Source organism: Antedon bifida, chromosome 7 (assembly GCF_963402885.1).
Source record: "Antedon bifida chromosome 7, ecAntBifi1.1, whole genome shotgun sequence".
Taxonomy (NCBI): domain Eukaryota; kingdom Metazoa; phylum Echinodermata; class Crinoidea; order Comatulida; family Antedonidae; genus Antedon; species Antedon bifida.
In genome coordinates, this window is record NC_136232.1 from 21683045 (window position 1) to 21701741 (window position 18697).

At 34.0% G+C, this 18697-nt stretch overlaps 1 protein-coding gene across 1 annotated transcript in view; it reads right to left on the reverse strand.

The window, feature by feature from the left end:
• Positions 1 to 17617, reverse strand: part of LOC144848457 (activating signal cointegrator 1 complex subunit 3-like) — a 30151-nt gene extending 12534 nt beyond the window's left edge. The window contains exons 1-19 of the mRNA XM_078705195.1: positions 17377 to 17617; positions 14155 to 14690; positions 13363 to 13465; positions 13205 to 13260; positions 7961 to 8097; positions 7557 to 7698; positions 7268 to 7393; positions 6883 to 7083; positions 6483 to 6623; positions 5883 to 6047; positions 4956 to 5204; positions 4383 to 4517; positions 4013 to 4204; positions 3362 to 3586; positions 2977 to 3096; positions 2177 to 2428; positions 1645 to 1821; positions 1093 to 1318; positions 121 to 374 (exon numbers count right to left, since the gene is read on the reverse strand). Of these exons, the coding sequence (XP_078561321.1) occupies positions 121 to 374; positions 1093 to 1318; positions 1645 to 1821; positions 2177 to 2428; positions 2977 to 3096; positions 3362 to 3586; positions 4013 to 4204; positions 4383 to 4517; positions 4956 to 5204; positions 5883 to 6047; positions 6483 to 6623; positions 6883 to 7083; positions 7268 to 7393; positions 7557 to 7698; positions 7961 to 8097; positions 13205 to 13260; positions 13363 to 13465; positions 14155 to 14690; positions 17377 to 17608 (3669 nt within the window). The 5' untranslated portion in view covers positions 17609 to 17617. The remainder of the gene's footprint in view (positions 1 to 120; positions 375 to 1092; positions 1319 to 1644; positions 1822 to 2176; positions 2429 to 2976; positions 3097 to 3361; positions 3587 to 4012; positions 4205 to 4382; positions 4518 to 4955; positions 5205 to 5882; positions 6048 to 6482; positions 6624 to 6882; positions 7084 to 7267; positions 7394 to 7556; positions 7699 to 7960; positions 8098 to 13204; positions 13261 to 13362; positions 13466 to 14154; positions 14691 to 17376) is intronic.
• Positions 17618 to 18697: the final 1080 nt, after the last annotated feature.

The following is an 18697-nucleotide window of genomic DNA, read 5'->3' on the forward strand; positions in this document are numbered from 1 at the left end:
AGAATCCCTAGGAGACAATTTTGGGACCAAAACAAAGTCTTCAGGGGTGTCCCAATAATTAGGGGAGGGGTGAGCACCCAAAGAAGAGGTCTACTCTAATACTTAATAAGTTTCACTTACATGTTTCTTAAGTAATAGAAAATATTCAGAATGATAGATATGGTTGTTCTCAGGGTCTTCAACCCAGATCCACCATGGTTCCGATCCGGTACCATGGACCTTATCATTCCATTGGAATTCCGCACGGATCTTGAGCTGCACCCGTAGTACGGATCTTGTGATTGGTTGAATGGATGCATCAATGTCAATGGCCGGAATCTGCTGAACACATTGCTTAATGATCTTTCCCATTCGTACATGGTGAACCATGTGACCTGTGGCAGATAAAATTGTGTGACATTGAGTATTAGTTATTAGGAAATTACATACATGAATGATATATGTAAAAAAATGTATAATAAAAAGTATAAATATTGTACAGTAAATAATAAAAATTAATAAAAATGGAATAAGCAATTACTATAGATATAAAATAAATTAATTCCAAATTTATTAAATTATTCAAGTATAAATTATTAGGAATTTACATACATGAATGATATGTAAAAAAATGTATAATAAAAGTATAAATATTGTCAAAGTCAGTCAGTAAGAGAAAGGGGGAAATTCCTAAATTCTTAGTAAAAATGGAATAGCCAATTACTATATAAAATACATAAATTCCAGATTTATTAAATTATTATTAATAAGTATATATTATTAGGAAATTACATACATGAATGATATATGTAAAAAATGTAATATAAAATAAAAATCTAGTAATAAATAAAAAGAAATACAAGCACTATGCTAGTAAAAATGAAATAGCCAATTATTATATAAAATACATCAATTCCAGATTTATTAAATTATTAATTATTAATAAGAATAAATTATTAGGAAATTACATATACAAATGAAATTGTAAGAAGAAATAAAATATAATAATAAATAAAAAGAAATACACACACAATGCTTTAGTAAAAATAAATAGCCCATTACTATAATAAATCGGTTCCAGATTTATCAAATTTAAAAAAAACTCTTCCTTACCAACTTCATTTGGTTGCATATCTTTGATTCGGTCTATCGTCAAATTCTTGTCTTCTAGTTTTCTAAGGATGTCGGCAGAGAGAATAGGAAATTGCCTAAGGGGGTTTTCCCACGGCCAAAGACGCTTGTCAACAGTTTTAGATAAGATTAGCAAACGGTATGCCATCAACGGCCAGCCACGGCGTAGGCACACTTCAAATAGTGCTCTTACTATTCTTGCAGCATTCTATTAAAAAAATGGTGTATGTTATTGGAATTTACAGAGTACCTTTAGAAGGGTGTCCCAAAAGGGGTCTACTGGAAACAATTTAATTAACTAAAGCTCTGTCTACACTATAAAACTAGTTTGACAAAAAAAGTGTGATTTGCCCAAATATGTTAGTGCTACGCCCAAATATGGTCGTGATATGACATCATCATGTCCATATATGGGCACATCACATTTTTTTTCACATAAAGTTTGATAGTCTAGACAAGGCTTAAAGTTATACTGTAGCAGAATACATATGTTCAGTAATGCCTAATCTAAGTCTGAAAGAAAAATGCTGTTACCTGTGCCACATAAGCTGAATCCGAGACAAGAGAGAAGCTATCAAGAAATTGCCTGGAAACAAACGCCTGGAGTAGAATGTTCACTTTGCCGTGTGCATTCTCCACACCACCTGCTGCTGGCATCACGCAACTATCATGGGCATGTCGATCTAGCTCCTTCAGTTCATCATCCCGTACCTAACAACAACAACAGCATATATAATATTGTATTTATTTTCATTAAGATTCTTATAATATATAAAAGTTAAATTTTCGCATGCAACTTTGCACAACATCTTGGTGAAAATATGACTATATGAAACAGTTAAAGATATATTGTCCCCCTAAAAAAATTTATTTACCTGAAAAAAAAAATGTAATTTATAGCAAAACTACTTAAATTTCAATTAACTGTTTCTTTTGTCTTTTTAAAAGTGAATAACTTTATTAAAACTGCAAAATGGCCTATTTAAAGTTTGATTTTATTAATCTTCATTTTTCATGTATTTGGGGGACAATACATCTTTAAAAACTCTAAAAAAAATCCATCTACCTTAATTTGTTCAAATTCCTGTGCCTGTGACACCATGTTAAACACATCAGCTTCAGTCATAAGTGGTTTCAGGACTTCATTAAATTTTTCAATGGTTGCATACTTAATATAGAAATGGCTAGAAGTTCGGCCCAAGTCTGTTGAGTTTAAGTAACCGGTGCGCTCATCGAAGCGTATCATGTGTGCTTTGTCGAGCTGTTTGGCAGCCACACATATCAGGTCTTTACGATGGTTCTCAAGCCCTGGATCATTCTAATAATATGACGTAAGAATTTGAAAATGTTATCATCATCAGATGCCCTCTCATCTTGCGAAAAGATGCTTTTACACGCTATTCTATGCCATTTTACACTATCATGGTCAGATATTGTGCTGTGTTTATATAATTTTCATTTCCTTTCTAACTTTTGTGATTCACGTTGGTTGGTTCCTCTTGGTCTTACTTTTCTTTAGTGCAATTTTTGCAGAGGAAAATGTTATGCAAAAAGGCAAATTATATACTTAGGACTATGTACCCTTATGATTTTATTAAGAGAGTGTTGATTTATTGATAAGGACTATAAACCGTAGGTCCAGTGTACACATCCAACTCACTTTAAAGAACCTTTCTCGAGACGAGTAGGGGGTATCCCAGTGTACTAGTACACATACAGCCACTGTCACACACAGCCACTGATCATACCTGGGCTTATTATGCAATTGGGAATGTACCGTTTTAGAGATGTTTACTACCTGTTGGTCCCATCCTTCACTAATGAAGATCTTAGTGAGAAGTTTAATAAATAAATAATCATCCCTACCTGCATCATTTTGTGATTAAGTCCATAAGCCAATGGGTTTAAGTACATTCTCACAAATAGATACGTATAACTTAACCACTGCACTGCTTCTTCTATATTGGTTACTGTTCCTAAGGCAACCTGTAAACAAACACATTTGTTTATATGTTTATAAAACATGTCTATACTACCAATCTAAACCCCCCCAAAAAAAATCTTCGGATTTGAAATAATATCGAGAGGTTCAAAATAATACTTAAAAACACGGAAATCCGCAGATCGGCGGAGGAATCTCATCCCTGTGTTTGCATGGGCAACCTATGAACAAACATATATGTATTCTACTTTGTTTTCTAGAAGAGCATCTCATAAAGAAATTAAAAAATATACAATGCTAAAAATTCACCTCTGCATTAAGATTGTCTGCTAAGTTCTCAATAAACTGACTCTCGATTGGGTTCTGCCTCGTCATTAACGACAAATAATGGTTAAGCTTATCATGAGTTGTGATGATTGTTCCTTCGCCATGAGTATCGTATTGAGGGCGCCCTGCACGACCAAAGATCTGCAGGACATCCAGAATTCCCAGGTCTTTAAAAGCACCCTTCTGTGCATCATATATTTGTGTACCCTGGAAACAAAAGAACATTAAACCATGATACTAATTTCAAACTCTACACAACAGACACAATCGATAAAAATGTAATATCGCACAACACTTTAAGACTTTTAAATACAGTATGTTTGATTTCACAATTATGGTAAGGCATGGTCAAACTTCCTACCACCACATGGCAATGTGTAGCTCCTTGCTAACCATTATACCCTTAAATTCCATAAGTCTATGTTGTTTTTAATAAGTTTAAATACACATATTATTTTAGTCATATTAACTGCTTTCTTGAATTCATACTGTTCAATACTGTTACAGTTCTTGTAGCCGTCTTCTTCTGAAGACACATGGCCGTCATTGACGGATACTTAGTTTCAGTTGACTTTCCTGCTGTTGTACTCAAGATCTACATTGCTATACACTTTTATTTTTTTAATAGTCTACCTTTATTATGACAGCATGTGCTGGTAAGTTGACACCCCAAGCAAGGGTAGCAGTACAGCATAACACCTTGATGTGACCTTCAGCAAAAAGCCTTTCAACCATCGTTCTGTCTTGCCGAAGCATTCCCGCATGATGAATGGAGAAGCCATCATTGAACAACTCTCGTAACTGTTTATTTCTTGATCGGGAAACCTTAACAAATGTATAATTGATTTGAATTGAGAATTATTATTTATTAAATAAACAAGCATTTGTTTGCGATGTTGTTATGGATGAAGAAATTTGATTACTAGATCATCCCTTAAAAATATTTTCAATAGAACAATTTTGTCATTTCTTATTTGTATATAAAACTTTCTTCTAGGCCTACCTGTTTTTGAGCACTTCCATACTGTGGTGATGGCTTAACATGGAACATCTCAGCCTGCCCTTGGTTTTTAGCTATATCCACTAGATTCATTGCTGTATGTACAGTGGCGTTACGAGCATGAACGAACACCATCACCTGGTAATAAGAAATTGTAATAGATAACAACAACATGTTAGTTATAATCCACAATGAAAGGAAACGGTCATTTTATTTTTAGAGGCATAACTGGCATCTGTAACAAATAATGCTACTTGGAATTTGGGAACCAGTCTGGTAGTTTGTAATATGTATTATTGAACTTTTAAAGTGTTTCTTTGATAAGTTGATGCCTGAAGCTATTTAGGTGCCCATGACGAACACATCATCAAACCTATGCTTATTAGTTGTACAAACATTTTTACATTTTACAATTAATGAAAACATATACAGCACAACTTCTATTGATTAATCGAAAACAAAATAAATTTATCAGCTAATGATACATATACAAGCAACTCTACAATATTTCTGGGAATTGGACTGCCATAGATGTTGATGGATATATAAACAATATGAAATGAAAGGAGGTCTTACCTGCTGACCTGATTTTACGACATCATACACTTTCTCGTAGCAGACGTTATCCATATCCTGCCTCTGCTGCATTATATTGTTAGTTTTGATACCGATGTACGTAGTACCCAATGGGACAGGCCGGAACCTTCCATCGAAATAAAATAGCCCGGCGTATGGATTGACATTCAAGAACCTAGCCACATCAAGGTAGTTAGGTAGTGTGGCTGACAGACCAATAATACGGATCATACTTTGAGACGACTCCACCTGAAATGCAGGTTAAAAAACATATAAAGCTCTGTCTCACTATCAAACTTTATGTGACAAAAAAATGTGATGTGCCCATATATGGACATGATGATGTTAATTACTACTATATTTGGGCATATCACTACCATATTTGGCCACATCACACTTTTCTTGTCAAACTAGTTTGATAGTGTAGACAGAGCTTTAAAAGGTTAAATATAGTTTAATTTTTATTACATTAAAAGAATGGCAAAATAAGAATTTTTGTTTTAGAAAGAAATATATATCTATAGAGGAATGGCATTAAAAACACAAAATATAGACGTTTAGGTACAATATTTTAGAACACTTAATTTGATGATGTAGCTTAACTTACAGTTTATAAAATGTTCAAATTTTAAAATAAAAATCATTATTGTTTGATTATGTGAACAATTTTAGATCATTTATTTTTAAGCACATCACTTTTTATGTTAGAATGTATGGTATATCTATTGTTATCTGTAACATTATCTGTTAACTCTGAGCATATACAGATATATTTCCTCCATGCTCTGAGCAAATTCTATAGTCTTATAGTCTAAAGTATATTATAAATACAAATTAGTACTGGTCATTAACTGCATTTAACGGCGCTGTACCTTTGCTATTCTTACAGTAATCAACCAGTACTGCAGTAACTGTATACTAATTTACCTGTCTAAGTGTTCTAGCCACAAGACTTTCAATGACTGCACCTCTGTCTTCATGAAGTAGATGCACCTCATCAATAATTAACAGTTTAACCAGTTGAGTTAATGCCACATCGCCTGTACTCTTTCTTGTTACCACGTCCCACTTCTCAGGCGTTGTCACCAACATCTATATTCATAATATTTTAGACCATTTCAGTGAAAAACATAGCTAAATATCCTAGCAAAACTATAACTATTGGATGTTACTCCAATAAAGGGCAAACAACCCCCTACCTCAGTTTCTACTACACATTGTACAATACCATTGCAATTATTTGAATTCCACAATTAACTAGAAAGTAATAGGATGTTGATAACAAGCCAATTTGATTTCTAGTTTCATCTATTTGAATATAGACTCCAAAAGCATGATTCAGATTTTAGTGATAGTATCACAGGGTATTGGGAAAATACCAGTTTTGGGTCAGAATAAATGTATTAAACTCTGTCTACACTATCAAACTTTGTCATCTAAATTGTTTTCTATGGGCAGTGAAAAAACATCAACATTTTACTAATTTAAAATAAGACACACAGATATTTAAAATATTCTGGTTCTTACTTGAGTCTTCATTATTTCAGCTTTGGTCAGTTGCATATCACCGGTCAGTTCTTTTACAGAGATTCCCAGTGGGGACAAACGTCCCCCAAAATTCCTCACCATTTCAGCAGCAAGAGCTTTCATAGGTGCTACATAGATTATCTGAAACATATGATCCTTGGCATTTTTTTTTTGTGGTGATTTGTGTTTGTTTGGCATTAGAATCACTAAAATAAAGGACCACTTAACTCAAACATTGGGTCATGTTTGGGATAGGTATGAGAAACAAATTGTACTGGATAAAAGGCTTGGATTCAATTGATTAAATTATTTACATACTATGTGAATTAGCTGTTAGGAATAGACAGAAACTTAAACTATAAATTTAAAGACAATTAGCAATGTAAATAAAAAATCAAACCTTAAATGAATCCTTTTTAATAACACCTTGTTCTATATGTTGTTTAATCTCTCGTAGTATAGTTAACATCGCAATGTTCGTCTTACCAGCACCTGTGGGGGCGCTAATCAACAGGTTCTCATTGCTGTTGTAAGCTGCATCGCAAACTACAGACTGGATACGGTTCAGTGCCCTTGTATTTTTAAATGCTAATTGTGCTATCTGCAATTGTAAGAAATTAATATATAAAAATATATATATGTATATTTTTCTGATTCTCACAGATTTTCTCATATTATCGTTTAAAATAAATAAAAACTTTTTCAGTATATCACCGGGAGTTTAGAATTTGTTCTGTGCCTGTGGTGATATATGTAAATATATAGTATTAAAAAAAAAACATTACCTCATCCAGCTCAGATATAGGCACTCTGTGTTCCCCTATACTTGTAGGTGGTGGCAATGATGGTGGTATACGCACTTCTTCATATACTTTGTTGCTGTATTTTTCATGGCCCTCTGGCAGGATCATCTTCAACATAAAAATAAAAAATGTGATGTGCCCATATACGGACATGATGATGTCATAGCACTACAATATTTGGGAATAGCACTACTATATTTGGGAATATCACTACCATATTTGGGCACATCACACTTAGATTGAGAAAAACACAAATTAAAGATGTTCATACCTTACAACCTCCAACAAATGATGAAGTTGCTTGCGCACTCTTGAGGGCATCAAACACATACGGATAGACGTTCTGTGTTTGCTGCGCTGACGAACGCTTTGACAGTAGTGGGTTACGCTTTGCATCTCGTAATGCACGCTCCCTGTCAATAATAAAAATAAAGCATAAATACTATACAGTTTTTAAAAAAGACCCTATAATTATGCATGTCAGTTATTTTTGGTGAATTTTAAAGAAAAGTAGAACTCCATAATTATTAAGGGGACACCTTTGGACTAAACAAAGTGTTTTTTAATAGGGATTATACTAATAGGGATGTCCTCTTGAAAGGAGTTTACTCTCATTACAGTGTAAAGTGTCACCTTTCTTCTTGTTAGTCAGTCAGTTAGTTACAAATTAATTACCTTTCAGCTTTCAGGTATTGTGGATTAAAATCTTCCTCAACACTTTCTGCAACATTTTCAGAATGTTTTCCCACCTTTCTAGCTATCTTTTTCTCATCTCTACGGATTTGACGTGACAAAGCTTTCTCTGTAGAAGACTGAAACCAAAAGTATATAATTTGATTTTCTAGGCCTAAAACAGACCTAGGCCTGGGTACCTAGGCATGGGTGCCTAGGACAGGTAGGCTAGGCCAGGTGTAACATGGTAGGCCTAGGCCCTATCAATTTGATAGGGCCTAGTAAGTAGGCTAGGCTAAGCTAGCTAGGGCTAGAGGATAGGCTCTAGCTAGGCTTGGTTTTCAAATGAAAAAAACATACCTTTTTCTACAATTTTGCTATTAAATGACTGTCTAGTAGTAACCTTATAAACTGTAACTTTTGCATTTTGCACTTAAAATTCTATAAATGGTACAATTTCTTCAAATAATTAATGAAATTATCTAGTGAATAGGTCTAACTAGATCACCACACTCTCATGATTGTCTGCAGCTAACACAAAATCTCTGTGCTCTGATTGGTTGAATCTTTCAATTTAACAGACATGCTCAGAACCATGGTTGTCTGCAGCCAATATAAAATCTCTGTACTCTGATTGGTTGAATCTTTCAATTTAACAGATATGCTTAGAACCATGGCTATCTGCAGTTAATTTAAAATCTCTGTGCTTTGATTGGTTGAATCTTTTTATTTCAACAGACAAAACCATTTATAATGTATGCACAATCTAATTTCTGATATTTTTTATAGAAAATGTAGGCTTATCATTTTTCTGCATTTAGTAAGCTTAAAAAATGAAGTGAAAAACAGGAAAATGGTGGAAAGGCAAAAAATATTACAAAAAGAGGAAAATACATATTCTAGACTTATAAAATTCTATCATAAAGAAAATCACTATATTAATCAAATATAAAAAAATGTGGCTACTGGCCATGTTGATCCCATTGGGGAACGAAAATGTGTCTAAAAATCCACATGAGATTTTCAGTTCTTTTAAAAAATATATTTATATTGAATTTCATTTGACATGTAGTTTTATGTGAAAACGAAACAACATTTTTGTTTTTATTTGTTCAATAACTGAATTTTATGTGTCTGACCTACGAATTAACTTGTTTACTTCAATAAAGAAATGTGACAATAATACAAATATAAATACATACGAGACAGTACGAATAATTTTAACACCTGATAAAAATATAAAATATAGCCATGCGTGATGCACAATGATACACATTTATGTATGTAGTGACTATTTACTTACAGTCACTAAAATCAAAATCCTGGAAAAAAAATTGTTTAATCTTCAAATTAATAATTATTAATTAGACATGAGGTTGTTAATAATAAAGCCATTACAATCAATGGCTAATATATGAATTCATAATTTATAGTCTAGTAAAACTGGAAAAAGTTCTCTTAGTCTTAATAATAAAATTTACCTTTGCGTCTGCTAATAATAAAATATAGGCAAAGAAAAGAAAAATGGTTAAACATTTTCAAAACACTTTTATTTGTACAGTAAACCAAGTACCATTATCTAATATTCATAACAATCCAGTTGAAAGAAGGCCAAGAAAATCAAGGTATTAAATGCTAATAAACATTGTTAACTGGCATCAATTTGGCTAAGAAATAATAAAAAACCTTGACATAACAAAACTGTATTATGTATACTGGTACATGACAGTTTTAATTAGTGACTGACTAGGCCTCTAATAAAATACAAGATTTTACATGAAAATTAAATTTTATGGTGCTTAATTCCTTCTAACCCTTTGAACTATAGATACAATCTATGCTGTAAACATGTTTATAATATTAGTATGTTAAATCTCTAAGTTAAATACACACAATACAGGGATGTATATTGGGGTAAAACTTCACAGTGTACAAATACGACTACTTACAGCAACAATCTATTCATAAATATGTATGCTTTTCCCTAAAAAATATGCAGTTTGCGTAGGGAATATACACTCCTGTGAAGTTTCTATTGAAAAGCACCTCTACGGAAAGAAGTGTCCATCATAATTACAGAAATAGCATGGAGTTTCATCCTAAGATTTTACAGAAAACCTTTTGTGTTTGTGTGGTTTAGTTAATTTATTTATAAACTATTTCTTAAACTCTGTAAGTTCATGAGTTATTGGTTCTTTTGGCAAAAACCAAACAAATTAGCAAACTAACCTTAACAGATTCGCTGTCCTGTTCGGACAGCTTCCTCAGAAGAAATGGCATTAAACAGATTGACCTCTAGAGGGCCAATTCTGTTTAATGAACTCATTTTTAATTATCTGTAAGTTCACCTAAAGCATTATTATTATTAAATATATTTTATTTATTTTTATCCCTTTATTCAATCTAAGAGAGTAGGCCTACTTCCAATGGGATACTCTAAATGTAAAATAAAAACTTAAATCAAATACAGATTTAATGTGGATTTTTATTTTTATCTACTTATCTAAGTCATTTTTGTATATGGCCTAGTTTCAATAAACTAAGAAACAGGAGCCAAGAAATGAAGGTTGAGCGTAGAGCTCCATACAGTAAAGAAACTCTGGAAACTACCAATTCAAAACTGGAGCCAAGGAATAATGAACAACTGGAGCCAAGGAATAATGAACAACTGGAGCCAAGGAATAATGAACAACTGGAGCCAAGGAATAATGAACAACTGGAGCCAAGGAATAATGAACAACTGGAGCCAAGGAATAATGAACAACTGGAGCCAAGGAATAATGAACAACTGGAGCCAAGGAATAATGAACAACTGGAGCCAAGGAATAATGAACAACTGGAGCCAAGGAATAATGAACAACTGGAGCCAAGGAATAATGAACAACTGGAGCCAAGGAATAATGAACAACTGGAGCCAAGGAATAATGAACAACTGGAGCCAAGGAATAATAAACAACTGGAGCCAAGGAATAATGAACAACTGGAGCCAAGGAATAATGAACAACTGGAGCCAAGGAATAATGAACAACTGGAGCCAAGGAATAATGAACAACTGGAGCCAAGGAATAATGAACAACTGGAGCCAAGGAATAATGAACAACTGGAGCCAAGGAATAATGAACAACTGGAGCCAAGGAATAATGAACAACTGGAGCCAAGGAATAATGAACAACTGGAGCCAAGGAATAATGAACAACTGGAGCCAAGGAATAATGAACAACTGGAGCCAAGGAATAATGAACAGAAGCCATGAAACCACACTTAGAGCCACAATGGCAAGAACTCAAGGCTGGAGACTGAATATATAGTCTATTGGATGTAAACCATTGATCCACTGTACACACTTGCTTGTACTTTTCAAGAATTACCCTAGTGTACTGGTACTCATGTCGCCTGTGATTGAAGAGATGTACTCAAAGTAGCTGCATAGACATGACCGTAGAAAAGCAATATATATATACTTAGAACGTGCAGCATTTAGTCCACTTGGCACATTGAGACGATCTGTATTGTGTAATACACTAAACACACATCAGGTGGCCAACTTCTCCCACAAGGGACTCTGTATTTCTTTACTTCCTAAATACTATTGTAAACTTCCGTTGAAAATGTTACTAATAATGAGACGACTAGACTCGTTCTGTAGGTTTTTACAATTAAATTTAAACTGGTAATATCATGATTTGATTTCCTAATAACAGAATAATATTACATTGTTAATACCCTTTTTAATTCTCATTAATGTGCTATGCGGTTTGTTTTTACCTCTGACGTTGAATCGTCATTTCCTGATATTGTTTTCGAACAATACAATTTATGTAACAATGATAATTACATGGTTAGACCTACTTTCAGTTTTTCTCCTACAGTTAATGTAAATAAAACATACATTTATTTAGTAGTACAGACCAAATATATAAAACAGTGGCATATCCTTAAATATTTATAGAGTTAAGTGAAATACTTAATATTTAAGGAAATATCTCACTTAAGTGTGATTGTTGAATACGGCCAGGGGTATAGCGTGCACTCTCTCTTTTGACAAAGGGTGAGGGCCTAAGCCACGGGAGGCGAGTTTATACACAAGGTGGACATATACTGGATGTCTGCTTATACTGGAGGTGGGCTTATACTTATACTAGAAGTGGGCTTATACTGGAGGTGGGCTTATACTGGAGGTGGGCTTATACTGGATGTGGCTGTAGTTGGTTTTCCTATACTGTACATAGAGACCACTAAATTTGGAGTAAAGCTTGGGGTTATATCTGAATCAATAATGTGCAAGAATGTACTGTCAATAATGATTAATATAATTAGTCTACTTTTCCGCATGACACATTCTAAAACTGTGTTCTGTTTAAAATATAATTGTTCATTCATTCTAGACTTAATAGAAATCGTTCTACTTGCACCATTGCAAAGTACATGAATAAATTAAGTATCGATATAATATAGGTCAGTAATCAGTGTAAAGAGACTATTGGCAAGTCAATGTTACAGAGACAATTAATATCACTCTTACTTATTAGCAGTTTCCGCTTTCTCTGAAATAACTCGGTAAAAATTAAGTTAATCAACATTAATGTTATCATAATAGAGCACTATAATGTGACGTCAAAACGTCATATCATTCCATTGCCAAAAGCTATCAAAATGTAGTGCAGGATTTCGGATTTTTAACTTAATTTAATGTTGCGACTTTCTTTAAAGATGTACAATTTTGGATGGCTCAACAAATAAAAGTATGTCCAAGGTAACTGGAAATCTCTGGTCACTTCCTGCTGCTATGTCAGATTATTGTGATGATAGATTGATTAATTATTTTCTTGTTTTATGTTCATGTTTTGCAAGTATTTGAGGGCCAAATACATGTCACCCTCATTAAACAAAGTTACAAATACAAGTACACATTATAAATATTGGATTCAAAATGGTAGTACTAGCAGACAGTATATCAACACAGGAATGTACCTTGAAATCTGGATAATGACCTTACAAACCCTGCAACATGAATAATGTCAATGCATCAAACATACATTAAGCTCAGTCTACACATCAAACTAGTTTGACAAAAAAAGTGTGATGGAAGTGATATTCCTAAATACGGTAGTGATATGACATCATCATGTCCATATATGGGCAAATCACATTTTTTTGTCACATAAAGTTTGATAATGTAGACAGCTTTATACCCACAATACTGTAAGTGAGTATAATAAAAATGCTCACAATGGTACAGTGGCTTACCTGTACTGTTACTTGCGGTCCATAATTTGGTCTGACTGGTTTTTCCTCCTTTACAACTGAAAAAAAAAACAACCCAAAGTTATAATGTAATAGAACCTAGGACTTTGAGTTTGTACGCAAGTCATACCTAGCACCAGACCACAACGCCACTACTTTACCTCTTTTTGTTAGCATTTCATTGCTTCCTTCAATAATATGCTTTCGGTTCGTTAACAGGTTCTGAATAAATTCAAATCTTTCAAAGCCAAGGAAACCAAAAAGCTGAAATTAATCAAAGAAGTGTACAGTTACCTTATCACATAAATTGAATTATTGATGTAGTACAAGTGGTAGTACAGTATTAAATTATACCAATTTATATGCATTTAGCATAAACTGGTGATTCACACAGTGAACATTTTAAAATCATAAAGACAAATTAATACCCCTTTCACACTGCCTAGCAAAACACATGAGTTACACACAGTATACAAAGCGCAGTTGATTTACTGGTTTGTGTTAAACTTTCAAGTTTGTTAGGCATGTGAAAGGGTATTGGTATTTATGTTTTTAAAGACAGATACTGTAACGACAGGATTTACTGTGTACATAAGCTCTGTCTACACTATCAAATTAGTTGGACAAAAAAAAGTGTGCTGTGCCCAAATATGGTAGTGATATGCTCAAATATGATAGTGATATGACATCATCTTGTCCATATATGGGTATCATATTTTTTTGTCACATAAAGTTTGATAGTGTAGACAGAGCACTAGGCATATCAGAATGAATGCAATACAAAAGGGACAGGGGAATATAGTATACAAAGTTTGAATATTAATTAGCTAAGTATACTGTACACAGAGACATCTGATTGACAATGTTAGAATTTCCAGACAGGATTTGAACCAAAAACCCTGGTATTGACAATTGTGCCACAATTAGAAATGTGAATACATTTATTAACTTACCACATCTTGAAGTTCATCATTGCTGCTTGGAGACTTCAGGTCACTAAGAATTTTGACACAAAGGTCATCAACTGTAAGTCCAATTGAAGTGGTTGTGGTGTCATCATCACCAAAGAACAACTTCACCTGTGACCTCAACCAATTAAGGTCATAGGTCAAAGCTGAAGACACCTTGGATTCCTTCTTTGAAGTATACTTCATATCAAACTCAAATTTTGCTGACTCATCATCGGATTCCTCGTCAAATAAAGATAAATCAAATTTTTTCTCATCATAGGAGAAGTGAATGTTCTCACCGAATTGCTTCCGGTTATCTGGCTTGGTTTCGAAGAGGTTGATAAGTACCTTCTCCGGGACATGCTTCACGATTGACTGCACGATGCCACATGCTTTTGTTGCAACTGAAGCTGGGAATGGGCCTAGCATTCTCTTCAAGGCTGATGATTCTTTTTGACCTACTCTCTCACAGTCTTTGAAAGTTTCAAAAAGGAACACAGCAGTGCTTTCAACCAAAGTCTGTACAGCATCAGCTCCAACTGTGGATTAAACCATTTATTTTATTTATTTATTTAAAACCCTTAATTTATTTGATTGTACATTATGCTCTTGTCATAGGGATTTAAGTTTGTGTTTCCTGCCACTAACTTTGCAGTTGTTTGTTATTTGTTGATTACTGGTGGCGCTGCTGTTTGTCCACACTCTGCATAAATGTTGTCTAAGTCGCTTTTTTGATTGATTTTTGATAATTGTTGATGTTTGACAAACTATATCTGTGACTTGTGTTTCTCTGTCTTGTGGATTTTTGTGATTTCTAGATGTGTTTAAGTGCAGTATCAAGGAGATTGGTGTACAGTAGTCAGGCCCTAAAATCACTGCAGGATAGCCCATTGTCTATCAGGAAGCCCGCTTTCGCGGATGATTTTCCGCGGGAATTGAAACCTAGGAAGCGGGGTAGGAGAGGCGAAGACTGAAGCGTAGAACCTTCAATCCACCGCTTCCTTCGATCATAATGTTCAATGCTCAATCTGTCAGGGATGAACTTACGACTAAGGTATCTACCTTGAATGACTACAGAGATGTAAGTTTAATGGTTGTGACAGAAACATGGTTCCAACCAAATAAGGACACTCAAAGTTACAGCCATATTGATGGTTTTACATGTGTACGAGGAGATAGGACACCAGATGCGCTTAAGGAATGTCGGGGAGGTGTATGCATTTATATAAATAACCGCTGGTGCTCTAATGTAAGCATTTTTAGACAATACTGTTCACCGGATATCGAAGTACTTACGCTCTCTCTTAGGCCTTATTATCTCCCAAGGGAATCTCCTAAGATTTTTATTACTGCCATATACATTACCACCTCAGCAATTGTGAAAAACTCAGCTGATTATTTACATGATCTAATAAGAGACATGGAGAATGACTCACCTGACGCAGTTATAATCATTGCAGGCGACTTTAATCAGTGCGAACTAAATAAAGCAGTACAACCCTATGGTGGTTGACACATCTGATGTCAAGTTCATGTTTGGGAAAATTAACATTAAGAAAGCAGTAGGGCCGGATAAAGTCAGTGGAAAGGTGCTAAAAGAGTGCAATGAGCAACTCTCGCAAGTGTTTTCGTTGTTGTTCAACTGGTCACTGCGTACATTTGAAATTCCTAGAATCTGGAAAAAATCCTTAATTCACCCCCTGAAGCTCTCAATGACTATAGGCCCATTGCCATAACTGCTGTACCTATGAAATGTTTCGAAAAATTTATTAAGAATGAGATTTTAAGTGAGACTGAGAGTCTTTTGGATCCCTGTCAATTTGCCTACCGTTCCAAAGGGGGTGTAGAAGATGCAGTTACAACTTTATTACATAAAATACTTGGTCATGTTGACAGGCCAAATTCGTATGCCAGAGTTTTATTCTTAGATTTTTCATCCGCTGTTAACACTTTGCAACCTCATATTTTAATGGAGAAAATGAATGTCTTGGGTATAAATCCAGCTACTATTTTATGGATCAATGATTTTTTAAAAGATAGGGAACAATTCGTCTGTTTTAATGATAATATTTCAGAAAAACTTATGTGCAATACTGGTGCACCACAAGGTTGTGTTTTATCTCCTATTTTATTTTCTTTATATACTAATGATTTTAAATGTTCAGATGATATAGTTTTAACCAAATGCTTTAAGTACTGTGAAATACGCTGATGACACCGATCTAGTTGGCCTGATAAAACATGATGACCCTAAGTCATATTTTGATATATGTCAGTTATTTTTCTACTTGGTGTTCTAATAACTATCTAAAATTAAATGTTAACAAGACTAAAGAAATGATCATTGATTTTAGAAAAGGTAACAAAACACATAATAAGCTATGTATATTAAACGATGAAGTGGAAGTTGTTAGTAACTTTAAGTATCTAGGCACAGTAATCGATGATAAACTTAATTGGAAGGAAAACACTAAGTTAGTTAACACAAATTGTTATAAACGACTGTACTTTTTGAGAAGATTGAAGAAATTTCATGTGTGCAATAGGATCTTGACTTTATTTTATGAATCTGTTATTTTATCTGTTTTAACTTTTAATGCAATAGTTTGGTTCAACAATTTAAACCAGCAATGCATGAAAAAAGTACAAAGAATAAGTAAATCTGCCAAAAAGATAATAGGAAACGATATTAAGAAATCAGATGAAGTTGTTAACAACGCACTTACAAATAAACTTAAAGTTATTATGTCAGATGTTAGCCATCCCCTTAACCAGTACATTACGTTAAGCCGATCTGGGCGCATTACATATCCTCGCTGGAACACTGAACGCCTACGTAGATCCTTTCTCCCATCTGCTATGAGGCATTTTAATTTAAGGTGGAAACGATAACTGCAATAAGTATTTTAAATCTGTATTTTTAACTCAATTTGTACTTTTTGTGTCCTCTTTTAACTTTTTTATATTACATCTTGTTCTCTGTTTTATGTGATTTTATTCTTTTTTACTGTTTGTGCGACAATGTTTTTAGACAATTTTAATGTGTGTACTTTCAGCCAAAGTTTCAAGCCATTTATGAGTTTGACAATAAAGTTTATTGAATTGAATTGAATTAAAATTGTTGTTTTGATTGACAATAGAATAAGAAAAAGACCGAGGGCCTACATCATTTTATTTGATGTTATATGATAAATATAGTTAGGCCTAGTTAGGTCCTGATTTTACCCAATTCTCTGGAGATTTCAGCCAGTTCCCTTAAGCCATCAACTACATCATGATCCACATTCCTGGTCTTTTCCAATGAGCTTCTCAACCTCTGCCACGTTACCCCATTCTGTTTCTTCTGCTCAGCTTGCCTTTGTCTTTTCGTCACCAAGTCTATATCGAAGGAACTGCTTTCTTCAGCAGAGACAGATGAGAAAGCTCGTAGCGCACCAGTTAGTCTTGGGAAAGGCATTTTTTTTCTTTCAAAACTAAAAAATCATTGAAATAAAAAATGTTTTAAACTTTTATGACTAGGCTTAGCCTAGGCCTACCTAGCTAGGCATAGGCTAGCCTACTACAGCATTAGGCGTAGCACCTACCTACTAATTATTACACATGCAAGGCATTCCTACCTGTCCTAGCCTCTAGTAGGGGATTCCTGGCTAAGCCTACCCCCTAGCTAGCTAGCAGGACAGACACTCACTCACTGGTAGAGCCGGCCCTACTACTACCCTACTATAGGCCTAGCTAGTAGGTAGGCTAGGAGGCCTAGGCCTAGCCTAAAAAAACAGTACAATAGCCTAGATAGGCCTAGTAAGCTCATTATACTCTAAATTAAGGAATTGTAACTTAATTATTCTCATTCCCAATCATTAATACAAATTATTTCACTGACTTTTTACTAATTTTGTAAACACATGTCTACAAAAATATTATTTCTTCCATGTTGTGAAATTTCCCAGATCATCACAAAAAGTCGTCTGCTCTTGATCGAGTGCGCCACCAATTTTTTGTAATAGTTTTGGTAACACGTAAATACACCATCACCAATCCTTTTCATCTTCTTCATCCCAACGACCAGTAATTTTCAGAAATCCATTGATTTTCGTCTTTTATTCAGGTTTTCTTTATATTATATCCAATTGATATTTGGAAAAGCAGACAAGAAAACATGTAGCCATAATAGTCTTCTATAAAAAAAAGTATCTTGCTGTATGTTGTTAAGAATGTTATTTTTCAAAATTAATTTACTATTTCAGTAGTGTTTGATTTGACAAATATTTATACTAATCTAATATTTTTCGTGTATAGGTTGATCACCCGTATTATGAACGAAGCAAAGACGAAAACACACGGTTGAAAACGTAATATTATTATAGGTTTTATATAGAAGACTAAATCCGAGATTTTCGCAATCAGATCACCGATATCAACAGTTACTTAGTTAATTAGTTTATCAGTAAACAAACGGTATCATCAATAGGCCGCGGGACATATTTTGAATCGTTATTCTCATAGCACAATTTAACTCATCATTTTTATGGTTGATTCATATTTCATC